This window comes from Mirounga leonina, unplaced genomic scaffold (assembly GCF_011800145.1).
Source record: "Mirounga leonina isolate KUSES-001 unplaced genomic scaffold, KU_Mleo_1.0 Mir_101529, whole genome shotgun sequence".
In the NCBI taxonomy this organism is placed as follows: Eukaryota; Metazoa; Chordata; class Mammalia; order Carnivora; family Phocidae; genus Mirounga; species Mirounga leonina.
In genome coordinates, this window is record NW_023270143.1 from 1,007,675 (window position 1) to 1,035,176 (window position 27,502).

The window sequence follows — 27,502 nt, forward strand, 5'->3', positions numbered from 1 at the left end:
TTCCAAGTACTCTGCATTCATTAACTCATTTAATATTCAATCACATAAGGCCATAACTATTATTATTATCATCCCCATTTTTACATTGCTATTCCTAAGGTCGCATGGCCGGAAGGAACTAGGCCTGGATTTTGGCTCTAGAACCCATGGACCTAAGTATTTTTGTGGAACTCAACTGACCTATTTTTTTTTCATTTAAATTACAAAATAATCGTAGTTTTCTGGAGTCTGACAGGAGTTTCAATGCATTAAGCTTCTGCTAGGCTATGGAAAGAGACTAGCCACAGCAAATAGTCATGTCACACATTAAATCCACAAAGGGAGGGACACTGATAAGCACACAGCAAAGCAACATGTGTATGTTTGTTTCGAAGCAAAGGAACCAAAAATCCTTACTTTGTACTGCAACATATTTACAGCTAGAGTTATGATGAACTCCAATTGGGTCAGAGTAGGAGTATAGTTTTATGCTGTCCCCTGGTGAGTTTGTTCCAGCATACCTCTCATACAAGTCACTCATTGAGCATTCATCTGTACCAGGCATAGTGCTAGGTATGGTACTTTCCCTCTCTTCATCACAATCAGATCATGTAGGTGTTATAAGTCCCATCTTACAGATGAGGAAACTGAGGCTCAGAGAAGCAAGGTGCCATGCTTAGGGCCATAGAGCATTCCAAATATCCATCAACAGAAAAAATGGCTAAACTGTGGTATAACCATACAAGGGAATATTATTTAGCTATGAAAAGGAATAAAGTACTGATTCATGCTAACATAAATGAACTTAAAAACACTATAGAGTACAAGAAGCCAGACAAAAAGGCCACATATTACACGATTCCTTTTAAATGAATTTTCCAGAATAGGAAAATCCATTGAGAGGGAAAAATAGATTAGTGGTTTCCAGGGACTGGGGGAAAAGGGAAATGAAGAATGACTGCTAGAAGGTACTGAATTTCCTTTTGGGGTTTTAAAAATGTTCTGGAATTAGACAGTGATCACAGTTGCACAACTCTGTGAATACAAGTTAATTATACACTTAAAAATGGTAAATTTTGGGGTGCCTGAGTGGCTCAGTCGGTTGAGCGGCCGACTCTCGATTTCAGCTCCAGGTCATGACCTCAGGGTCCTGGATCGAGCACTCAGTGGGGAGTTTGCTTAAGGATTCTTTCTCTCCCTCTGCCTCTCCCACTACTCACATGTATGTGCTCTCTCTCTCTAAATAAATCTTTTTAAAAATGGTAAACTTTACGGTATTATGTAAATTATATATATTAAAAACCAGAACTAGAATTCAAATTCAGCTCTGTCTACAAAGCCTATGCTCCCTAAACCTCACTTGTAAAACTTATTATGGAAAATTTTAAATATACAAAGGTAAAGGAAATACCGTAACGAACCCCTATGATATCATTATCCTGTTTCAACCATTATCAATGTTGAGTCATTCTTGTTTCATCTACTATGCACCCCTTTTGTTCTGGCATTTTTAAATGCACTTTTTAAATCATGACTAAAAAACCACATAAAACTTACCATCTTAACCGTTTTTAAGTGTATAGTTCAATAGTTAGGTTTAATCACATTGTTATGAAACACATCTCCAGAACTTTTTAATCTTACAAATCTGAAACTCTATACCCATTAAACAACTCTCTATTTTCACCTCTCCCCCAGCTCCTGGCAACCACCATTCCACTTTCTATGAATTTGACTACTTTAGATACCTCATATAAGTGGAATCATACAGTATTTGTCTTTTTATGACCGACTTATTTCGCTTAACATGATGTCCTTGCGGTTCACTCACATTGTAGTATGTGGCAGGATTTCCTTCCTTTTAAGGCTGAATTAATATTCCATTCTATGTACATACCACAATTTCTTCCTCTATTAACCAATGGACTTATGGGTTGCTTCCACTTCTTGGCTATTATGACTAGCACTGCTATAAACACAGATGTAAAAATATCTCTTCAAAATCCTGTTTTCAGTTCTTTTGGGTAAATACTCAGAAGTGAAACTGCTGAATCACATAGTAGTTTCATTTTTAATTTTTAAAAAGAACTTCCATATTGTTTTCCATAGAGGTTACTCCATTTTATATTCCCACCAACAATGCACAAGGCTCTAACCTCTCCACAACCTCACCAACACTTCTTTTCTTTCTTTTTTTATAGTAGCCATCCTAATGAGTATGAGGTGATATCTCATTGTTTTCATTTGCATTTCTCTGATAATTAGTGATGTTGAGCATCTTTTCATATGATTGTTGGTCATTTCTGGCATACTTTCAAGCAAATTCCAGATATCAAATCACCTATAATACTTTATTCTTTATCTGTAACAGATGAAGAGCTTAAAAATAACAAACAAAACTATCATTTCACTGAAGTTAACAAGTTTCTTAATATCTTAATATCCAGTCCCTACTCTATTTTCCAAGATTACCTTAAAAATGTCTTTTGACAGTTGGTTTGTTCAAATCAGGATCCAAATAGGGTCCACATGCTGCATTTGGTTGATATGGCTCCTAAGTATCTTAATTTATAACAGTTGCCTTTATTAAATGCCATTTATTTGTTGCAAAAACCATAACTCACTTTTTAAATTACAAAGGTAATATGGATTATTCTACAGATTATGTTGGGATAACTGGACATTTATTTGAGAATAAGATAGATCCATTCCTCACATTTTAATTAGGATAACCATAAAAATAATAGAAGATTCCATGAGGATTTTTTAAATATAATTTCAGAGTAGGGAGTGTTTATGTATAAGAGAAAACCCAGGAACAGTAAAGAGGAAGATCAATCCTCTTGACTAAAAATAAAACATTTGTTTGGGAAAAGCCAATGTAAGCAAACGCAAAGGACAAATGACAAACTGCAAAAAGAGTTGCAACTCATAGTATAGAGGGCTAATTTCTCTAACAGAAAAGAAAAAAACCTAACAACACAAGAAAACAGTTCACAAAAAAAGGAAAAACAAACTGATTGTAAGCATATAAGATGATCAAACTCACTTGTGATAAGAAGTGAAAATTAAAACAATACTGAAAGATGGTTATTTCAACCATAACATTACCAAATATACTGGTAAGGGAAACAGGCACACACAAATATTGAAGGTAGGTATGTAAATGGTACAATCTCTATGGAGAAAAACTTGGCAAGATTTGTCATAATTAAAAATGCACATACCTTTTGACCCGGTAATTTTGCTTCTATGGATTTATCTTTTAGATATGTAAAGTACTTGGAACAATGCAAGTACTTAGGTATAAGCAAGAGCACTGCAACTGTACAAGTATTCATTATAGCATTATTGTAACAGCTGAAAACTGGAAAAAATCTAATTAACTGCCCATCAATAAGAGACTAGTTATATAAGTTATAACATATACATACAATGGAATAGGGTGGAACCATAAAAAATAAGGACAAAACTCTTATGTACTCACATGGAAAAATCAGCATGATATAGTAAATAAAAAAGCAAAGCACAAATTATGTATAGTAGGCTACCATTTTTTGAAAGGTATATTTATGGTGTGTGTGTAGCAAGTATTTATAAGTATTTGCTCTCATAGGCATAATAACTTTGGAATAATACACAACTAACTGATAATACTAGTCAACTCTGGAGAAAATAATCTAGTGACTAAGGATGGGGTGAAGGGGAGATTTTATCATATATCCTTTCGTACCTTTTGAATTTTTATAACATGAATTGCAATACTTAATTCAAAAGATAAATTACAACTGAATAAAAGAATATACTCCAGGTAAAAAAGAAATTAAAGAATACAGAAAGGTGTATGGTGAAAAGTAATACAGGCATGCCTCAGAGATATTGTGGGTTCAGTTCCAGAACACTGCAATAAAGCATGTATCTCAATAAGGCAAGTCAAATGAATTTTTTGGTTTCCCAGTGCATATAAAAGTTATGTTTACACTATACTGTAGTCTATTAAGTGTGCAATAGCATTATGTCTAAAAGTACATACCTTAGTATAAAAATACTTTATTGTTAAAAAATATTAACAATCATCTGAGCTACAAGTCATAATTATTTTGGTGTTGAAGGGTTTTGCCTTGATGTTGATGGCTGCTGGCTGATCAGGGTGGTGGATGCTGAAGGCTGAGGTGGCTGTGGCAATTTCTTAAGACAATAATAAAGTTTGCCCCATCAATTAACTCTTCCTTTCAGGAATGATTTCTCTGTAGCACCTGGTGCCATTTGAAAGCATTTTACCCACAGTAAAATCTCTTTCAAAAGTGGAGTCAGTCCCTCAAATCCTGCCACTGCTTATCAACTAAGTTTATGTCATATTCTAAACTGTTTATCATTGCAACATTCTTCACAGCATCTTCACCAGGAGCACATTCCATCTCAAGAAACCACTTTCTTTGCTCATCCATAAAAGGGAACTCCTCACCCGTTAATTTTATCATGAGATCATGGCAATTCAGCCACACCTTCAGGTTCCACCTCCAATTCCAGTTCTCCTATTTCTACCATGCCCACAAGTACTTCCGCTGTTGGTCTTGAACACCTCAAAATCATCCATGAGGGTTGGGATCGACTTCTTCTGAACTCTCGATAATGTTGATATGTTGACTTCTTCCCATGAATCATGAATATTCTTAATGGCATCTAGAATAGTCAAGTCTTTCCAGAAGATTTTCAGTTTACTCCGCCCAGATCCATCAGTGGAATCACTATCTATGGCAGCTATAGCCTTACAAAATTTCTTAAATAACAAGACTTGAAAATTGAAATTACTCCTTGATTCATGGGCTGCAGAATGGGTGCTGTGTTAGAAAGCATGAAAACAACATTTATCTTATGTATATCTCCATCAGAGCTCTTGGATAACCAGGTGCACCGTCAATGAGCAGTCATATTTTGAAAGGATTCTTTTTCTGAGCAGTAGGTCTCAACTTAAAATACTCAGTGAACCATGTTGTAAACAGATGTGGTGTCATCCAGGCTTTGTGTTTCCATTTATAGAGCACAGGCAGAGTATATTTAGCATAATTCTTAAGGGCCCTAGGATTTTCAGAATGGTAAATGAGCACTAGCTTCACCTTAAAGTTACCAGCTGCATTGGCCCCTAACAAGTTAGCCTGTCCTTTATATATTTGAAGCCAGGCATTGACTTCTCCTCTCTAGCTATGAAAGTCCTAGATGGCATCTTTTTCCAATAGAAGGCTATTTAACCTACATTGAAAACCTGTCTAATGTAGCCTCCTTCATGAATTACCTTACCTAGATCTTCTGGATGACTTGCCACAGCTTCCAAACCAGCACTTGCTGCTTTACCATGCATTTTTATGTTCTGGAGATGGGATTCTTTCCTTAAATGTTACGAACCAACCTCTGCTAGTTTCAAACTTTTCTTCTGTAGCTTCCTAGAATTAAGGAGAGTTAGGGCCTTGCTCTGGATTAGGCTTTGTCTTAAGGGAATGTTGGAGCTGGCTTGATCCAGATCACTCAAACTTTCTCCCTATCAGCAATAAGGCTGTTTCACTTATCATTCATGTGTTCAGTAGAGTAGCATTTTTAATTTCCTTCAAGAACTTTTCCTTTGCATTCACAATGTGGCTACCTTGTGGGCAGAAGAGGCCTAGCTTTTGGCCTATCTCAGCTTTCAATGTTTTCCTCACTAAGCTCAATCATTTATAGCCTCTGATTCAAAGTGAGACGCAGTGCCTCTTCCTTTCACTTGAATACCTGAGGCCATTGTAGGGTTATTAATTGGCCTAATTTTAGTATTCTTATGTCTCAGGGAATAGGGAAGCTGAATGGGTGGTCAGTGGAATAGTCAGGACACACACAACATTTATTAAGCTTGCCATCTTATATTGGCAAGGTTTGTGATGCCCCAAAACAATGACTATAGTATCATCAAAGATCTCTCTGATTACCGATCACTATAGCAAATATATTAATGATAAAGTCTGAAATATTATGAGAATTACCAAAATGTGACACAGAAACAGGAAGTGAGCAAATGCTGTTGGAAAAATGGCACCAACAGACTCGATGCAGGGTTGTCAGAAATCCCCAGTTTGTAAAAGCAGTATCTGAAACGCAATAAAGCAAAGAGCAATAAAATGAGGTATACCTGTAGTCCTTTTACCTCCATTTGCTGAAGGTAATACTTATTCCAAGCCTCTCCTCTGAGGAGTATAATTAAGTAGATCTAGGGCTAGGCTGGGAATATATTTTTTAAACCATTTTATTGAGGTATGATTGACATACAAAAAGCTGTACATAATTAATGTATACAATTTGAGTTTAGAGATAAGAATCATCACCACAGTCTATGCCATAAACATATCCATAACCTCCAAAAGTTTCCTCCTGCCCTCTTATTTTTTGTGATAAAAGCACTTAAAATAAGATCTACTGTCTTAGCAAAGTTCTAAGTACCCAATACAGTATTGTTAATCATGGGCACTATGCTGTGCAGATCTCTAGGACTCATTTGTCTTGTATAATATCAAAATTTGTACCCTTTGACTAATACTTCCCCAATACTCCCTCCTGACAGTTCCTGGCCACCACCATTCTACTCTCTGCTTCTATGAGAGACAATTTTAGATTCCTCATACAAGCTCTATCCTGGAGTATTTGTCCTTCTGTGTCTGGCTTATTTCACTTAGTATAACGTCCTCCAGGTTCATCCCTGTTGTCTCAAATGGCAGGATTTCCTTTTTTAAGGCTGAATAGTATTCTACTGTATGTATACACCACATTTTCTTTATTCATTCATCCAACAATGGACACTTAGGCCACTTTCAAGAACCCCAGGTGATTGTCATAATGAGGCAAGTTTAAGAAACAGTGATGTCTAGACATATCACACAGCATGGCAATTTATTTTTTAGCAAAATATCATCTAGAGTTAACTGAAGGCAATTAAATTCTGACCAGGGCAAGGAAGAAGTCTTCCAGCCACAATACCCCTCAGAACAGCTGAGTACCCTGGCTCCATTTCCATGTGTGATGACTGCTGCCACCTGTAAGCAGAATGACTTCCAGTCCCTGGCTCAAACTGATTCAGTTATTTGTTAACCTTGCAATTTTTCAGAAGACTAAAATGATTTAGGTGAGCTTAAACAACATACCCAAACAACTACTCAGAAAAGAAGCACATTTGAACTTTAAAAAAAGTAAGAGTTGAGATTCTGAACAACCGCCTATAGCTTTTAATTGCTAGCTCACTGTTCAGTACAACAAATATGAATTGAGGGCCTTCTAAGTGCCAGGATGGAGAGAGCACACAGTAAGACACTCAATATACATGTTAAGAAGTTATAACCATAGGGTGCCATGGAAACATAGAGGAAAGGCACCTAACCAGTCAATGGGGCAATGCTTTCTAGAGGAAGCAACACTTATTTATAAAACTCAAGGGAAAACAACTCTCTAAGAAAAGTTTAATATCTCATTTCACTTTATAAGAAAAGTCAAGGGGAGGGGTGGATTATGTTTAAGTCTGCTTTAGCAATAGAAATATAGACAGTTTATATTTTAGCTGCAAGGCCTTTGTGCCTTGGAGTCTAACTACTGAAAAAATGCAGACCAAAACTACTACCGAAACAAATTTTCATCACTACACACTGTGTAGCCCAACAACTATTAAGAGACCAAACTGATAGTCATGAAGCTAAATATAGAACTCAAAAGTAAGAATAGCAGCAATAAAAAAAAACCCAAAGCCAATTCAAGGCAACATCATACAAAGTGGCCTTCTCTCCTGACTGTAGGAATCTCATCTACATACACATGCATTGTAGAGTCTTTGCTATTAAATATCTCCATCAAGTTGGAGACAGAATACTGATCCAGTGTTTAGTAAAGGCTATAAAGGTGTTAATTTTAATTTGCAAATACCCAATTTTAGTAACCTTAATTACTATTAGGCTATTAATTACTATTAGATTTTTAAAAATCTGGTGTGGTTCATTTGGAGGCTGGAGACTCTACTTTGAGAATAACTTCTATCATCAGAAGATATAGCAGGAATTTCAGCATCCAGTGGACCTATGCTTAAATCCCAGTGATGGGTAAGTCATGGGCAAGTCACTTAGCTTCTTCATCTATGAAGTCGAGATTTTGCAAATTCCTGATTTTAAGACTTAGAAATTACTACTGATAAATTACTGAACACTACATCTGAAACTAATGATGTACTATAAGTTGGCTACTTGACTTTAAATTAAAAAAAGACTTAGAAATTACTTATATAAAATACCTTGCATGCAGGATCTGAAAAAGTGGTTATGAAATAAATTAAATAAATTAAAGTCTGTTTATTTTGCAGAGATGAAGCCTATTTTCAGGATTGAAAAATCAGAAAGCCTGATACAAAAATAGAAAAAGTTCATCATTACATTTGTGTGTGTGATTTATTCTCCTATAACTTGGAACAGGAGGTCTGATGCCTTTCTTATGTGGCCAAGAGGTCAATGTCAGGTCTTATATTTTTGTGTTAGGATGTGCAGTAAAGAATTTAGCCTTTGGTCCTTTCATTGGAAATGATTAATTTTATCCTATTTCATAATGGAAAACAGCTGTTTAGAAATGTAGGCATTTCTTAACAGACATTTTGCACAGTGCTTTTTTTATATTTAGGGTAACAACTCCCAAGATATTTGTAGAATTCTGGTATTCCAATGATATCATGCTTCATTTGCAGTACCATCACACAGTAATTCAGTATCTCCATTGTAGCTCTTCTTTCACGCCATAAACATTAATTGAGAAAGGCTAACTGAACAATATTAGTTCCTTTTCATAAAATATAATACCAGAGAGCCTTTCCTGGAATGCAACAGAAAATTCTGCAATTTTGGGGATGTAGTTCAGGCCATCACTTTCATTTCTTGGAAACCAATTTCAGCACAGTAGAGTCAGCCAGTTTATCACATGCCAAATGAGTTTCCCAAAGGCATAATTTTGCTAGGAATGAGCCAATACAACCATGCATTTGTGAAGCTATTTTTGAATAAAACTGCTTTTATTCAGAGTGGCTAGATGAGTTGCAGTGTCAACTAAACAGGTCAAATATTTTATTTCAGTCTTTGCTAATGCACTGAATGCCTGTGGATGCCAAATAAGTCATTTTTTTTTTTTCAGTATCTTCGGTACCATGCCTCAACTAAGCCAATCAATCTATATATAATAGGTCAGATTTCTATAACGTGCATCTAATAAATCAAAGTATTCAACTGTGTTTGGTGTAAACCACAACGTTAACCACTAGATCCTGACATGATTCATTTTGAACATTTCTGCACAAAAACTGAATCCCTAAGCAGTGACACAATGAAAAGCTTTAAGGCCTTATAAAGTGTTTCTGCTTCAAATTGAAGTATTCTGAGCCCAAGAGTAACACTACTGCAGAAGCACTATCTGTAGTCATAATTTTGACCAAGCTATACTAAAAATTTCAAGAGTTTCCTCAACACACAAAACCCAGGTATTTCTTTCTTTTTTTTTTTTTTAAAGATTTTATTTATTTATTTGAGACAGAGAGAATGAGAGAAACGGAGAGCACATGAGAGGGGGGAGGGTCAGAGGGAGATGCAGGCTCCCCGCCGAGCAGGAAGCCCGATGCGGGACTCGATCCAGGGACTCCAGGATCATGACCTGAGCCGAAGGCAGTCGCTTAACCAACTGAGCCACCCAGGCGCCCAAACCCAGGTATTTCTGAATGTACCTGTCACAGGCTCCAAGTCCAAAAGAGTTAGATTCCACCAAAATTCTTATCACATGAATTATATCTAGATGCAGTTGTTCTCAAACTTTAGGGTGTATCAGAATCAGCTAGAGGGCTTGTTAAAACAGATTGACAAGCCCCATATCCAGTTTCTTATCCAGTAGGTCTGGACTAGGGCCTAAGAATCTGCATTTCTAACAGGTTTCCAGGTGACCTGGAACTGTACTGTTGGTCAGGGACCATACTTTGAGAACTACTGGCTAGGCACATAGTTAAGTGTATAGCTATTTGGGTAGTGTTTAGATCTCTTATAACCAGCTGCAATCTAAAACTTCACAAATAGCTTCTTGACCCAATTTGTCCCAAAAGTGTTCATCTACCAATCTTTAACATCCTGAGCAACAGTATTTCCTATCTTTACAAATGCTTATGATGTAATTTCTGCTGTACTCAACAGACACTCTTTTCTTAAACCACCACCTACAAAAGACTTTCAAGCCCTGGCAAATTCTTCATTTACTATATAAATGCATTTCATAGCAGTATCACTTGTTCTGTCTGTATTCCAAAACACAGCCTATTGAAATTCCAAGCCCTCTTAAAAATTCTTTTTGTTTCAGCACTCCTCATTTTTATACTGGTCATATTTCTTACAATGGTTTATTTTAAAATGTGTCTTAAACTGCAGTATTTCAACACATAATTTATTTAGATATAGAGGAATATGTGACCTTCTTCAGTTGATACTGCCAGCTTTTTGATTTGAGAGAGAGAGAAAAGACGATGCCTCAAGCCCCATGATTGCTTCTTGCCTTCGGGCAAAGATGTATGTAGACTTAAGTGTATTCTTTGTAATATAAGAGTGCCCAGAAGATGGACTAGTCTACTCTTATAGTTCTGGTTCAGATGCTTTGGCTGTGTTAAGAATTGTTCAATAGACCAAATTTAAGCCTTACACAGTGACCTTATATGAAGATTTATCTGTACAAATTGTCCTCTTTATAGACATGCCTGCCTATGCGCAAATTGGCAAAAGGAAGTTTCCCAAAGTTGAAAGATACCTTGGTTAAGAATTTGAAGCATATTTTAGTGTTTTTAAAATCTCATTAGTTATCTAACAAAACAACCGTTCATTCTGTCAACCAATGTTTTTTGCACACTTGGTATGTGTCCAAATACTGTGTAAGGAGATGCAAAGATGAATAAAATATGGTCCCTTCCATCAAGTCACCTGCATATAACAGATAATCACAATATATTATGGTACAAGCCAATGGAAATACGTAAAGAGTACTATGGAAACACAGGAGGGACTGAAATTAATATGAAGTAACACATATGTCAAGTATGTTTCACATACATTATATCCAGTAGTTCTTTTGACTGTCCTGGGAAACATGGTATTACTTCCTTATCCATTTTATAAATGAAGGTCTTCAGAATTAAATAATAAATTACCCAAGATCCAATTAGTGACCTGAATCCAAGTCTTTGGACTTCAACTCATTTGCTCTTTTCACTGGAGCACAACAAACCCTTGTCACTGAATTAAAAAAAAATTATGATTTTTAAATATGTGACCTTCTTGTATAATTTTTTTGTCACTTTTCACAGATGTGGAGCATAAGAAATATTTCATGCTTATCAAAACTGCTATAAAAAAGTACAACAATCAATGGTGTTTTCATTATCTATTTCTATGTAACAAATTACCCCCAAAACTTAGTGGCTTAAAAAAACATTTATTATCTCATAGTATCTATGGGCATGGCTTAACTGGGTCCTCTGGCTCAGGCTGCAATCTGGGTATTAGCCGGGGCTGCAGTCATCTCAAGGCTCAACTGGGGAAGGATCCGCTTCCAAGCTCACTCACTTGGCTGTTGGCAGGATTCAGTTCCTTGCAGGTTGTTGGACTGAGGGCCTCAGTTCCTCACTGGCTGTTAGTTGGAGGCTGCCCTCAGTTTCTTGTCATGTGGGCCTCTCCATAGGGCAGCTCACAACATGGCAGCTTGCTTCATCAGAGTGATCAAGCAAGAAGAGCCAGAGAGAGAAAAAGAGAGTGCAAACAAGATGGAAGTCACAGTTTTTTATAACCTAATCTTGAAAGTGACATCTGATCACTTTGTTGTAGTCTGTTCATGAGAAACAAGTCACTAGGGGGGCGTCTGGGTGGCTTAGTCGGTTAACCGTCTGCCTTAGATTCAGATCATGATCCCAGGGTCCTGGGATTGAGCCCCACATTGGGCTCCCTGCTCAGCCGGGGGTCGGCTTCCCCTTCTCCTTCTGCCCCTCCCCCCACCCCACTCATGCCCTGTCTCTATCTCAAATAAATAAATAAAATCTTTAAAAAAATAAAAAGAAACAAGTCACTAGGTCCGGCACACACACAAGGGTGGGGGGAGATAACACAAGAGTGTGAATACCAGGAGGTGGGGATCACTGGGAGCCATTGTTACAAGATCGCAATCACGAATGGCAAGAGAATGGCAAGAGGCACTTGGTCACTGTGTCAGGGAGACACCATGGAATGGCAGAGATTCCAATAAATGAAGACCATGTGGCTAAGCAAAAGGATGCAATCAATGTTGCCAAAGGATCTGATATTTCACAAGTGGTTGGAAAGTCAGACTTTTTTGTAACATTTCACAATTTTTAAAATACTGGCAACAAATTCCTATTTTTTAAAAAAGAAGTGTATTCATATAATGCAAGTTAAATAACAGAGGTTAGTGAAAAATCATCCAACTAGATGATGCCTTAATATTCAGTCCAAACCTGCTGTTTGATTTCAGATTCTGATAAACTCTACTGGTCAATAAAAATCAATGAAGTTCTTTTAAAAAAAATGCGTGCGCCTATGGGCCACCAGTCTGCCATCCTTGCCATAACCTTTGTAATTTCCTTCATGGTATAGGTAAAAGGGCAAGGGTTCTGGTGTCTGGTATGCATATCCTGGTTCTGCCACTTCCATTGACCATGTCCCTGGGCCTATGACAAGGGTCAGAGAAATGATCCTCAGGGCTCATGCTGTATTTTCGTACTTGTCTCCCCTACCAAACAACAAGGTCCTGGAAAGAGAGAGGGAGAGAGACTATCCCCCTGACATCCACACTCCCTTATCTCATTTCCCTGCTTCATTTTCCTCCATAGCACTTACTATACCACCTAAAACACTACACATTCTTTTTATCTTGTTTATTGTCTGTCCTCTCCAGTAGAAGGTAAAGTTCGTAAGATCACAAATCCATTTTGTTCACTACTTTATCTTCACAATCTTGAACTGTGCCTGGCATACAGTAGGAGCCCAATAAATATTTGTTGAATGAATTCCATTGTTCATAGTACTTAGCATATAGGGTCTGGCACAAAGTAGATGCTCAAAAAATGTTACTTGAACTGAAAACCATTCACTGTCCTGATAAGACAAATGGGGTGAAATGAGGCCAGAGAATGGCAGGCAGATCATAAAGGACCCTGCATGCCATGTCATGTTAATCTTAAAGCATGAGGGTAAAATGATCCATGTTCAACCAACTTGGCATACAAGATACTTTGTTCAAAGTAATAGTTGCTGGCATTTATATAGCATTTACTGTGTGCCACGTAATGTTATAAGCACTTATGTTAAGTCATTAAGACTCACAACAAAGTGTGTGATGCAGGTATTATTAACCACCCTCCTCTTCCAGATAAAGAAACTGAGGCACAGAGAGGCTAACTTTCCTAAGTTTACGTAAGAACAAGAATTTAAACCCAGGCAATCTGGTTCCAAGTTCTGTGCTCTTAGCCATTACGCTACTCCAAACTAAATGTAAGAAACATGTTCTTGAAAAAGTAATTTAAAATGCAAAAAAATAAAAATAAATAAAATGCAACTATACTGTTTTACAATATATTAAAAGTTGAAGGATTCTGGTGTCAAATATATTTAGGTTTGTATCTTGGCTCAACCATGTTCTAGCAGTGCAACCTCAGGCCAGTAGCTATGCTGAGTCTGTTTTTATTTTAGCCATAAAAAAGGGAGATTAATACATATCCTGAGGGGTGGTTATGAGGATTAAATGGCATAATGAACCTATGTAAGGTATCCAGCCCATGTGGTAGTTATTATTATTACCACCAAGAGGGAATTTATTCTATAAATATATTGTTAAGCAGCTACCAAACTTACTTAACAGAGTTTTGCAATTCCATTTGGAAATTAAGTTGATTTACATGGAATTAATATATAACATTATAAAACACTAATTTTAAATTCTTCCTCATCTGACCTTTACAGCTCTCTATGGTCAATCAATCAACCAATCTCTCTCTCCCAACAACCATTGTTGTATACAATGTGTCAAGCCCTGGAAGCAAATCTCTGCCCTCTTGGAATTCAGTTAAAAGAGAATTATATACAAACTTCAGGTTATAAAGTAAGTAAGTTCTGGGGATGTAGTGTACTGCATGGAAAAAAAAGAACTAAATGTGATATGAAAATACTATGAAAGAGAAAAAATGAGAGGTAATTAAAGAGCACTTGGGCAGCACATTATTGATGTTGACTGGGAAAGATTCATAGTGATAACTTTTGAGCAATATGCGGGAATTTGCTCTGCAAGAGTGAGAGTAAAATAGGCAAAGCACTAGGTGAGCACACTGTAAGCCTAGGAAAACTAAAAAGTTCAGGATGGTTGGGACATTCCAATGGTTGGAACAGGTGTGGGCAGAGCTAAGTACCAAGTAAGGCTGGAGAGAATTTGGAATCATACTGTAAAAGGCCCTGCCTGCCATGCTGAGAAGTCTGGACTCGGGAGGGTAGGCAAAAAGCAGCCAGTGGGTATCTTTGGGCACATAACGAAGTCAGCTTTGGTCTTCAGGATGGTATCCCTGACAGCAATGTTTAAGAGGGACTACAAGACCAGTGTTCTAACCCCTGAGCTATAGGGCCTAAGAGGGACTATAGTCCAGAAAATGGTAAAGGAAAAAGTTAGGCTATTTTCATGGTTCAGATAAGAAATGATGGCAGCTTGGAATAAGGCAATGGGATGGAACCGGCTGGACTCAGGAGACATTTCTGAGGTAGAAGTGACAGGACCAGGTAACCAAGTAGATATGGGAAGTGACAGGAGAGTGAAGAATTAAAGACTCCATCATCTCTGGCTGGAAATAGAAAAAAGACAGCGTTCAAACAAAAAGAGAATACTGGGAATAGAACAAGTTCTGGAGGAAAATAATAAACTCCATCTTGAGTATTTTTAAGGTTAAGTGACCTATAACACATTGAGCAGTAGAGCTGAAAAGGTATGTCAAAAGCTCATGAGACAGCTTGGGGGTAGAGAAAGAGCTATAGGAATCATCAGAATATAGTTAGTATTTAAAGCCATAATAATGGATAAGATTGCTCAGGAAATGAATATAGAATAGGACTAGGACAGAAGCCTTAAAAGCACCAAGGCTTAAGGAAGCAGGCAAAGGAGCAGGAGTAACTTAGGAAAGGAGAAAGAACTAGACACTTATAAAGAGAACCAGACTGAGCAGCATTATGAAATTGAAGGAAGGCAATTCAAGGAAAGGATGGCTCAATAGTGTCAATTATCTCAAAGAGGACCAAAAACGGTAAGAGTGGAAATGGATGTGGCAGCCTGAGAATGGTGCCATCAGCTATTAAGTGGCAATAGGCTAGGGAATGGGAATTAATACAGTCTTCTTTGTTCATGAATAATGGTTAAAAGGGAAGAATGGGATAAGGATAATAGCTTAAGGGAATAGCAAAGTAAAGGCAAAGTTTTTGTTGTTTAAAGGTTACTTGTTTATGCTGTAAGTGCAAGAAACCAGAGAGGGAGAGACTGAAAATTCAAAAAAGAAAGAGACTGCTATGACTCATTCACTTGGCACTTAGCGTACACATGTGCTTTATATTGGTAATATTGCACATTTAGCAATGCTGGCACAAACTAAGTGCTCAACAAGTTGACTTCTTATTGTTTTTCTTCATGTATTTATGCATATTATCTGGCCGATAAAAGTGCACAATCTTACACAAGAATATACAAAAAGAAGGAAATAGTGTGGTGGAATTGTGGAAAGGGGCTTTAAGCAACACAGACCCAGAACAAGAATTTTTATCCAGCACTTAACAGTGTACAGACCAAAGAAAAATCATTTCACCTCTTTGTACCTCAGTTATTCAACTGTTAAATGGGAAGAATACTGTGCATTCTTGCAAGCTTGTGAGGAATAAATGAGATATTAAAAAGCACTTTATGTACAACTTGGTGCTCAAGAAGTAGTAGTAGTTATTATTATAATCATTTTTCCTACCATTAGAGCGCCTAGAAGTGTCACTGACTGGAGCGCCTGGGTGGCTCAGATGGTTGTCTGCCTTCGGCTCAGGTCATGATCCCAGGGTTCTGGGATCGAGCCCCACATCAGTCTCCTGGTTCAGCGGGGAGCCTGCTTCTCCCTCTCCCTCTCTCCCTGCTCATGCTCTCTCTCTCCCTCTCTGTATCTCTGTGTCTCAAGTGAATAAATAAAATCTTAAAAAAAAAAAAGTGTCACTGACTTTTCAGGATGTGTCTATGACTGAGGGTAAATAAATAATAGAGAAGCATAGCAGCCATTGTGGAAGCATAAAATGACATCAGCTCTTGGTCAGACTTTTCAAAACTTTGATCGTTTGTGTACCACCAACATGATTTCTGCCACATCCAAGCATTGCAACTTAACACTTTTCTTTAAATCAACTCATTTTTCTTTAATTGGTCCCATTCTAAAGAATTGTAACTGTGAAGTGGTGGGTTTGATGTGTTCTCTTTTTTTTTCTAATATACAGTAACCATTAAACAAAGCATTCATCCCCAGAACCACCCCATGTCATCTCCCAAACTACAATCTAAAACTGCTTTTGGCTGCTCTACTTTTGAGACCCTTAGGAAGATATCAGGCTAGCAACTGGTCAGTTTACTTAACTTTCCTGCCATTAACGACTACCACTTACAAAGGTTTGCAGAACATACCAGTGAAACCAAAAGACAAAGTTCACGCCAATAATATACACTGAATCTTTTCATGGGAAGTCTTATGTTGTCTAAAGCTAAACGGACAACCCAACAATTTATCTTTTATTTAATCCCTCCACCTTTATTTTCTCAATTACAAATGAAAATGATATTAGGAATAAAGACCAATTTTGTGGCCTAGGCTGAAGAACAAAACCAAAGGGAGGAGAAATAAAGTAGTGGGTTTTGTTCTGAAGCACTTAGCAGTTCAGTTGAAAGAAATGGTAACCATGCAGATCATCCAAGTGAAAAACTGCTATCTTCAAGAGAGTGGTATATTCCTCTATAAAGGCAAACCACGATCAGTTATTAACCAATACCTTTTAAGTCTGTACTATAAACCAGGAAGCTCTCCATCACTCCAACAACAAAAATCACCAACCAGAACCAGGAAAGAGAACTTCATTCACTGATAACAACTACAGATACTTTACATACATGATTTTGGAGCCAGTCTTAAATCCACTATATTAAGAGCCACACTACACACTTTTTAATCCTACAATCCACTCTCTTAGAATTACTGACCTATTCATTCAGGGGAAAAAAAAACATATCCTAAACCCAAAATATACAAAAGATTACGGAGAATATGAAAAGATCAAAGAATTTGTTTACAATCTAGCATAGGGAATAAGATTTATATATTCCCCAAATGGTAGTTCTCAGGACTGAAGAGGACTGTTGGGAATTTTTTCCCCAATATCATATTACAAAAAACTTCAAACATATGGCAAAATTGAAATTTTGCAGTAAGCACGCAGATACCTACTACTGAGATTCTACCATTTTCACTCTGTTGGGATTTTAAAAATAAGACTATGTGTGATAGAGAATTTTGGTAGGCCATAGTAAGGCTGCTTCTCAAAACTTTTGATCGATGGGGTGCATGAACAAAAAAAAAGTCTGGAAACCACAAATCCACACTCAGTGTTTAACTCTCCTGCCAACCTACAGTCATAATCCATTCAGATCTCATGGCTGGCCATTTTAGGTCTCCACACCCTTGTCCACTACCTGAACTATATCCTTCCCGGCCCTCTTTCAAGGCTCAGCACAAATCTGTGAAGCCTCCCCCAACTTTCAAATCTTCATTCAGAATTAACCATGCCCCCTATAGGGGCCATAGTTTTCATTGATCGCGATTAGCTCACAGTATCTGCAACTTGATTTTGTCTTTTACTACACTGACCTCTGTAAGTACAGAGAATACCCTTTTTTACCTCTGAATCCTCAGCAATAGGCATACTACCTAGACTATAGCAAGCAATAAATGAATATAAATAAATGACTCCGACCTGTCTTTACCCAGGAACCAGGGAAGATTTTAGGTGAGTATGGGAAGGATCTAACCACATTGGCACTTTAGAAAGATTCATCTTAGAGCACCATTGTTAAGATCATGAGCTCTGGAGTCAGACTGCCTGGGCATGAATCCCAGAATCTCAGCTCTGCCATTTATTGCTGGGTGACTTTGGGCAACTTTCTAAACCTCCTGTGCCTCAGTTTCCTCATTTGGAAAACAGGGATAATACTGCTTCACAGGTTATTGTGAGGATCAAATGAAATAATTTTGTTGTTAAAGCACATAGATTAGCACCTGGCACATACTAAGCATTCCATCAGTTAGTCACTGTCACCAGCAACCAGGTTAATAATGACACTGAGGTAAAAAGTCCTTAAAGCTTGGGTGGTAGCAATGAAAACAAAAGGCAAAGAATCGTCATGAATGAAGAATCTACTGAAGATGTTCAGTCAGGAAGGCAAACAAATGAATGTCATATTATCTTTTGCTACTTTGTATGTTTGATATAGCTCTTTACTAGATCTTTACTAGATTTTTTGTTATTAAAAACAGCTATAATCTATCCAGCCCAGGCACAGATTTGATGATGTGCACAAGGAGTTCTAGCATGAATGGACTGTAGCCACAAACTCTATGACCACTGCAAGCTTCTTGATGCAGGTCTTTCAGTCTCTCAGATGATTTTTTTTTCCTCTACATTACTCCACTCAGGACCATTTCTTTATGATTCTCACAATTCCCTGTCCTGTCTTCCAATTGTGACCACATACCCAAGAGTCTTGGTTGGAAAATGGTTTTGAGGTTTTGTCCTACCCAACCCTGTACTACTTTTTCTTCTTCCTGCCCACCTCCTTTACTTCTCAAGCCTTGCTATTCCCCACACGTAAGAACTTGAAACCTAAGAGTATGGGAAAGCAACAGAGCAATAGGAGCAGTGCCAAGAACTGGGGATGCTGCCAAGCTGTTCTCCAGGCCCCATATGCAGTGACCAACTACATGCAGATTGGACTTAACTGCCCATGGGGCCTCACATGCTTGCTATTCCTTTTTGCTTCTACTGATTCTCTTTCTCCCACTTAAAAGCAGCCCTCCCAAACCCAGAATCCATTCAAATCCAACCCATCCCTGAAGAACTAGAGATCCACCTTCTTCAAGGAAGCCTCCCCTGACCCTTTTAGCCCACAGATATCCCCCCAACACACAGATACTGTACTTACAGTCTGTACCAAAAAGCATAATCACATACACACTTATACCATTAAATAAATCTTTCATGTTTATATATTTGATTTTCCAAGGGCAGGAAACCATGTCTCACATGTCCCTTAAGCCCCTCACTCTCAGTGGTCTAATACTTGTTGAACAGTGATTGAATCAGTGGGGTTTTTTTATTATTATTATTTGTTTAGGCTAAGGCAGGAAGAGATAGAAGCATGTGGAAATGAAAAAGGCTGAATGGACAGATGGGTAAAAAAAAAAGCGCACACGGTCAAAATGGGGGGGGGGGGAGGAAGTTGTAGAAGAAAGGTATTCGATTAACATCTGTTTAACTGATTTGCTGCCAGGTTGGAAGAGACATACGGAAGAGGGTTGCCAACTAGAAAAATTTGGAAAAAGGCATTTCACCTTGAGGCAGAAGACAGCAGAAAGATGGGGCCACAATAGAAATTCGGCTAAAACCCAGAGATAGGCCACTGGATGAGTGAAGGTAAAAAGGGAGTTATTGGGATGACATGGGTAGAGATATGGTTGTGTTGGAGAGCGAATCGGTAGGGGGTGGTATGAAAGGGTGGGTAAATGGATAAAATGATAAAGGATAGTTAGGCAAGTGGATTAGCTGATTAGGCGGTGAGTAGATGGGGGACAGGTTAGTGGGTGGGTGGTTAGGTGTTTAGCTGGGAGGGAATAGGTGTGGGGCATATTATTTAAGATCCGGCCCCTCCCTCACCTTGACCCGGAAGCGGATGAGTGCTAGCCTCACGCAGTGGCTCAGGCAGGCCGGTGGCAGGAACCAGGCCCGTGGAGGAGGGGTGCCCTTGTTGCCCACGTGTCCCACGATCAGTTGCGCTGTCTGCCGCTCGGCCTGGCACCGACGGCCCCATTCGGCCAGCCGGTCCTTTCCCAGGCCCCCGGGGAACATGACCACCAGCTCCAGGCCGTCGCCGCCGGGATAGGCACAAGCCTGGCATAGCGCTGACAAGTAGCCCAGCATGGCGTTCCACTGGCCGCCACACACCCAATCCGTCTGGTAGCCACCATAAAGCCGCGGAAGCGCGGAGCCCGCGTCCACAAGCACCCGGGCCCCGGGCAGCGGAGGGGGCGGCGGCGGCGGCGGTGGCGGGTGCAGCCCAGGGTGCGCCTGGCCGTGGTGGTGGAAGTGGTGAGCGGGGTGATGGTGCCGAGTCGGCCCCGCGCCCCCGGAGTAGGCACCCAAGGCAGCGGGCGAGAGCGGCGGTTGCAGAGGCGCGGAGCCTCTGGCGGCGCGTGGAGCCCCGGGCGCTAGCGCTGCCGTAGGCGGCAGCTGACGATGCTGGTGCTGTTGCTGCTGGCGCGAGACCGTGCGCGCGAGTTTGAGGAGGTCCACGGGCACCACGGCCCCGGGACAGCGCTTCTCCAGGAACTCTTGGAAGCCCTGGACGCCCATGCTTCGTCGGTGGGCAGACGAGACGGCGGCTGCGCGAGCAGGTTAGGCGGCGATCTGGGCGCGAAGCTGGGGGCGGGCGCGTGCGCACTCCGCGGGGGGCGAGGGGGCGGGAAAAGGATTCCCGAGGGGAGGGGTGAGCGAGCGAGGGGATGAGGGCGGGGTGGGGAGGAGACCACAGAGTGGATTTGGGTGGGGAGAAGGGGTGAGGCCGATAGGACTCAGGAGAGGCTGGGAGGATAAAAGCGATGACAGGCACTAGTGACTTCTGTTTTTTTTTTTCCCCCCTCTCCGGCCGCTCTTCACCGCTTCAAAAGGGGTGAAGCCTCTTCCTTCCACCTCCGGGAGCCATGTTGCTTCGTCTTCTCTATGGTATACGCTTTCTAGCTGGGGGAGGGGGAGCGGGGCAGGGAGGAGGGGCATCCTGGGAGTTGTAGTCTTCTCTATGGCCTCAGGATGCAGTCGAGGAACAAGATTACCACCCCTTGCTGCCCTTGCGGTCCCAGGCTCCGAGGTGGCGGGGCGTGAAACGTGTTTAGGATTTGCACGCCAATTCCCTGCATCCGCCGAGTTGCTTCAGGCTATTTACCAGGAAAAGGAGTTGGGGGGAGAAGTGATGCATCATGGGAAAGGAAGTAGAGTGGATTGAGTTCAGCTAAACAACGCTAAAATTCCCGAGGAGGGAGCGTTTTCCTTTCCGGGGGGAAAAATAATATGCGTAGCTTTTAATGAATGAGATGGGACACATACGAAACGTAAAAGTGCTAACCAACTTTTCTGTAGTAACCCACTTAACTTTTTTTTTTTTTTCAAAAGATTTTTATTTATTTGTCAGAGAGAGAGAGCACAAGCAGGGAGAGCAGCAGAGGGAGAGGGAGAAGCAGGCTCCCCACTGAGCAAGGAGCCCGATGTGGGACTCGATCCCAGGACCCTGAGATCATGACCTGAGCCGAAGGCAGACGCTTAACGACTGAGCCACCCAGGCGTCTCCCCACTTAACTTTTAACACCGTAATTCTTCCAAGAGTTCTTGGCCCCAATTTATGAGTGGTGAAATTGACATTATTTGCCCAACGGAATGCAGAGACAAAGTGAAATGATCACTTTTTTTTTTTCAGAATGTCTTTGGTCAGGGAAATAAGCACCAACACAAATTAAACTTCAAGTTGTACCTTTCCACTACTCATAGAGCTACAGTGTCCTATAGTTAGGACCTTTGTGAATCTGTCAGGGAGCTCTTGCAGAATAACTGCAAGGGCTACAATTTCAGACGTAACAGAATCATAATCTTTTGGAAAAATCGATTTTCAGCACACTTCTAAGTTGATTCTGATGTAGCACCAGTCTTCTGACTGCCTTTTAAGGCCCACTCTTAGCAGGAGGAGGGCAGAAAACAAGATCTGTTTTGTAATAGCGAGTAGTAGCCAGATCTGGCTTGGAAAATAATGAAAGATGGGAGATAATGGCAGGCAGAGTTAAAATGCAAAAGTGCAGAACCCAAGAGTAGTTAAGATGAATGAAGTTTGAGAACAGTCTAGTAGGATGCAAAGGCTGAAAATGCTTCAAGCTCCAAAAAGGAATTTATCATAAAAGAATAGTACAGATAGAACAAGCTAGATTGGCAAGGAATAAATAGATGGTGAAGCAGTGCACATAGGTAACTCTTTGAAAATGAGCAGTGGCTTGAAGGGATGAAAGATGGAAAGAACAGAGGTTTTCTAGTACAGTGAACACCTATTGGATTGTCTCTCAGCCCTCCTTTTCTGAGAATTGACCCTCCTCCCATTGACAGTTACAGCAAAAACTGTCATGTTCTTATAACCATAGCTGAATGGGTCAAAGGTAGACAAATAATCCAAGCTGGGTCAGTCAGAATCTCATTTCCTATAAAGTTGGAATTGGATCAGAGAGATCAGTTTTTCTCTAAGCATAAAACTTGGAAGCTATCAGCAATTTTACCACCAGAGGGACAGAAGTAAAATATACTGCTCTACAGAAAGAGAAGAAAAATGCAGATTCTCAGCACAGAGATGAGAGTCTTCTTTGTGTTTAAGTTCCAGGGTCTTTATCATTCCTGAAGCATTCTTGGTCCTTGGTTTCTGTGAGGCAATCCCATATCCTATTACTACTTTTCAGACAGAATTGGGTTAGAAACTACTTAGGACCAAAAAAAACCCAAAAAATAAAAACCAAAAAACCTTCAAGAACTGATATGAGAAATGGAGTGTGGCAATTTACAGACCCTAAAATATGGAACTGGCAGAGATTGGAGATCTCCCACAGCAGTTAACAGCAAGTTGGCATTCTGTGTTACTTAGCAGTTAAGCAGTTGCTTATTGCTCTTGGCACTCAAAACAGAGCAGCCCCTCTGCCTGTATCAAGAGATCTGCAATTGCTGAGTGTCGGATATTCATGGGCTTTGCTGACTTAGAGCAGTAGAACTCTTATGTCAAATGTTTCACTGATTAGGAAATTGGCATCTAGGTAATTGGAATGAGGTTATCTGTATAAGCCTCCATAGATTCCTTATTCTCCAAGCCCCCACAAATGTGATGATGCCTCCCTCTGTAAATGCATTCAGCTGGAATGCAAGGAAGAGAGGGTAGGTGTAACATACCCACAGCAGATCAGAAAAGAGAGATGGGGCGCTTGGGTTGCTCAGTCAGTTAAGCGCCAGACTTCATTTTGGCTCAGGTTGTGATTTCAGGTCATGGGATCAAGCCCCGCGTTGGGCTCGGCGCTCGGTGCGGAGTCTGCTTCTCCCTCTCCCTCTCTCTCACTCTCATAAATAAAATCTTTTAAGAGAAAGATGCCTCATAGCCTTGAACTCAGCCTATTATTATCTACCCAAGCTCTGAACTGCAGACCTTGAGCAGAATGCCAGGGGGAATAAGTTAAAACATTAGATAGAGTGCTAAGAGATAGAAGCTGCAACAGGATGAGCCAGGTTATTCCCTTTAGTAGATCTGAAGATTCAAAGAGCATAATTTGACAAGATTCTTGGACTTGTTATTAGCATTCTGAGTCCCCTCAAATGAAATCCACAGGCAGTCAAATGAGGTTTTGAGGAAGTTGTATCACTAGAAAATCATATCTAGTGAGTAGGGACCACGAGTCAGAACAGTGATTTTCAAAGTATGGTCCCGGGACCAGCACATCAGCTTCACCTACAAACTGTTAGAAATTCTCAGGCCTCCAGAATCAGAAACTCTGTGAGTGGGGCCAGCAATCTGTGTTTTAAGTAATGTCAAAATAAACAAAACTCGACATTAGTTAAAGCAGTGAAAACTGGGTGATGGGCATTAAGGAGGGCACTTGTGATGAACAGTGAGTGTTATATATAAGTGATGAATCACTAAATTCTACTCCTGAAACCAGTTTTACCATATATGTTAACTAGAATTTAAATAAAAACTTGAAATTAAAAAAAGAGCAGTGAAAACGGATTTTATTCAGTAACTACTGCCAGCAGGGGAAAAAGCTGGGCTCTGTTCCCAGTTGTGCAGAGGTGACTGGGCGTTGTAAAGTGAGGATGAGGGAGAACAGAGGAGGGGGCAGGGCCTCAAGGAGAGTCAGAGAAGTGAAAAATTACCAAAAGTGGGTAAGAGTGCAAAAGCAATTAGGCCAGCTAGGTCTGCTAGCTGGCACTTACGGAAGTTAGGGTGCTATCCTACAGAGACTTTGAGATAGAGGCCCTAGCCTTTCTGATGATTACATTTCAAAGGAATGGCTCTCAGATCTTTAAGAAGTATCTTTCTGAGTTGTAAGAGATACATATACATCTCAAGGGGACAGGGGAAGAACTCACAGTTGTAAGCCCTTTTTAGTAAATGCTCTAAAAAAGGGAGGTCCAGGGCCTTTCTTTAAGTGTTGGCTAGAGCAAACTATAAGTTCTGACAGCCCTGAGCTTTCCAGATGGGAAATGGGTCATCTCAGGGACTAGCCTTAGGCTTCCAGAAGCCATACTAAAGTTTGGTCAAGTCTCTTGGCACAGGTGTTTGAAGGGAGTGTTTGTGTTGAGAAAAGTTTTTGCAGGTCTCTCACCTCCAGGTGACTGTAATGCACTCTCAAGTTTGAGAATCACTGCTCTTCTAGAACATGCCCTAGGTCCAAGTACAGACTGGTTGAGAGGGTGCATCAGTAAATTGACTCGCGTAAGTTTTTCTATGCCCGTAATTTATTTCCTTTATTCCTATCCAGGTGGAAATGGTGCATACTTGGACCTGGTGGCTGATAATGGTGTGCCCCTCTCCTTTCCTAAAAGGGAATTTTGATCATGGTTAATCTATTTCTGTATTTCTCATGTTAGATCTATTGGTGGCAGTTAAGTTTACTAAAGGTTGCAGGATCAAGAGGAGTCACATTTAGGTTGTCACTGAAGTAGATGAGGAAGGGGCATGTCTATGCCATGCCATTGCTTCTGGATGCAGAAGTTGCATGTGACTTGCATTTATCCGTGGATTCTGTTAGGTATGGGCATTTTTGGAATTGTAGCTATGGGGAAAATGGCATGTGTTTATGGGCAGTTAAGAGGAGGAGTATAGGTAAACATCTGTTGTTTTGTCTTCCCAGCACCCCTTTTCTACCACCTTCTCTACCTTATCCTCATGGTTGCAGCAGGAGCCATCCTTTATGTACCTTCACAGAGAATTTGGGATTGAGCTGGAGAAGAGATGAAAAATCCTGGCTGCATTCAAGCACCTGATTTATTTGTTCCTAAGGTCCATCTGCATTATCCCTGGGTTTTGTGAGACACCACCATCTTTATAATAAATTCCTCTTTTTGTTTAAGCTTGTTCAAATTGGATTTCTATTACTTGTACACAAGAGTCTTAACATACCTAATACAGGAGAAACTTTAGGCCAGAGAGGGTAGAGATAACATAGGCCAAAGCCCTGAAAGCAGAAGGGGATAGATGTCACAGAATAGTAGTTAAGGGGCGTGCTTTGGAGCCAAGATCTGGGTTCCAATACTAGTTCAACTCCTTATTAGCTATCTAACTTTAACAAGTTACTTAGCCTCTTGATCCCTTACTGTATCTGTGAAATAGGGACTCATTAATTCATTCAACAGATTTGGTACCTACTACGTGCCAGGAATAAAGCTGGACACTGGGAGAAAGCAGTTTTCAGCAGTCGAGGAGCTTAGAAGGGAGATGGTAATGATTCTTACCTCAGAAGCTTGTGGAGATTAAATGATGTAGAGTGCTTAGCATAATAACTGGCACAGTACGCACCTAATTAATCTTCATTCTTATCATGAAGGGTGGAGAGAAGCATAAAGAGTTTGCCTGGAGAGTTCACATTGGACTCAATCTTCTGATATCTTCCACTTAGGTAGCAACTAGCTGTTCAGTTTCTGCAAGGGGCCCACTTAGCTTTCTCTATTGCCCAGAACCTTGGGGCCTCTTTGAGAGGCTATAAGCTCATATGGTTATAGGAAATAGTTCATTAGAAGGTCTAATGAGGCTGCCATATTTCTTGTTTTTCTTGAACCAGCAACTGGCTAATAGCAGGCAGGGAAGTCATTTGATTAGTAAACAATGACAGTGGTTCTCAACCCTAATTACATTAATATGTGGATGTAACAATACTGGTTGTAGGGGTGGAGCACAGACACATTTATTATTTTAAATTGTGGTAAAATACATACAACAAAATTTACCATCTTAAACCATTTTTAAGTGTACAATTCAATAGTGTTAAGTACATTCACATTATTGTGCTTTACATAGATTACGTAGCTCCCCAGGTGATTTTAATATGCAGTCAGGGTTGAGAACCTCTGAGCTGGAATGGAGAAACCTTACAAATACTGGTTTAATTCCTGAGGCTATTTCCTCATTTGTAACACACATGTGAGCTAGTCCTTTCCAATTCTTCATCTATCTATCACAAGGTCCTGCTCCTATTTGGACCATTACCTATGCTGTACATCTTTATTTCTGTGTTGAGCTTCTGTTTTAAGACCGACCCCACTCTATTTTTCCCAACTACTGCTATTACTTCAGCTCCTTCTAAACTCTTTAGGCACAGACAATTCTGCCATCTCTTTCTTTTATCTAGTGGTGCACATTTTAAATGGGTTTTATATTGTCTTATCCCCCAACTTAAACACTTTCAACTCTGGACCTCACTCTGTTACATCATCTAGGACCTTTTGGGCCAATACCTAATCTCTTCCACCAACAGATCTCACACTGACTCACAAGTTGGGTTCAGTTTTGTCACCTGTTTCCTCTTCTCTTAAAATAGTGATAATGTAAGGTCCCTTAAGTAGTCATTACTATTATTTGAGCAAACCTACTACATACCAGGTATAGTGCTGAGCCCTTTATATGCTTTTTCATTTAGTCTGGAAACAATCCAACTGAGGCAGCTATCCATTTTACAGAAAAGGAAATTGAGGTGTTAAAGTTAAGCAGTTTTCCCAAGTTCACAAAGCCAGAATACAACTCTGGGTCTGTTGGACTCTAAAAAGTCTATCTGTATTAACTGTAATAAGAATGAGGTCCCATTTCCAAACCAGCCTGATTTCCCAAGTACAAGTTTAGTGTGAAAGTCACCAGAGATATCTCACAATAAACAATTAGCAAATTAGGGATGGAGGTAGCTGCTTTTGCATATCTCATTTAATACAACCACCACATTTTACAAATGAGACAGTGGAGGTTTGAGAGGTCTATGAATCAAAACCCATGCTTGTTCCACTATGTACCTTGTATCCTTCCTTTAGGGAATCATCGAAGATAGAATGCCTCAGAGTTACTGGGT

The 27,502-nt window shown here is 39.9% G+C and overlaps 1 protein-coding gene and 1 long non-coding RNA gene across 4 annotated transcripts in view; one reads left to right on the forward strand and one right to left on the reverse strand.

Annotated features, from left to right (window-relative positions):
• Window positions 1–20,791, reverse strand: part of FAM120C (family with sequence similarity 120C) — a 106,672-nt gene extending 85,881 nt beyond the window's left edge. For 2 of the 3 annotated variants that reach the window (XM_034988716.1, XM_034988632.1), the window contains exon 1: window positions 20,037–20,790. In XM_034988716.1, the coding sequence (XP_034844607.1) occupies window positions 20,037–20,732 (696 nt within the window). In that variant the 5' untranslated portion in view covers window positions 20,733–20,790. Of the gene's footprint in view, window positions 1–20,036 lie in introns of all 3 variants that reach the window. The other variant, XM_034988800.1, reaches the window with a different exon arrangement.
• LOC117999665 lies at window positions 20,658–25,519 on the forward strand. The gene is made up of 4 exons (XR_004676301.1): window positions 20,658–20,773; window positions 21,047–21,101; window positions 24,929–25,198; window positions 25,301–25,519. It is a non-coding gene; the product is annotated as an uncharacterized LOC117999665 (long non-coding RNA).
• Window positions 25,520–27,502: the final 1,983 nt, after the last annotated feature.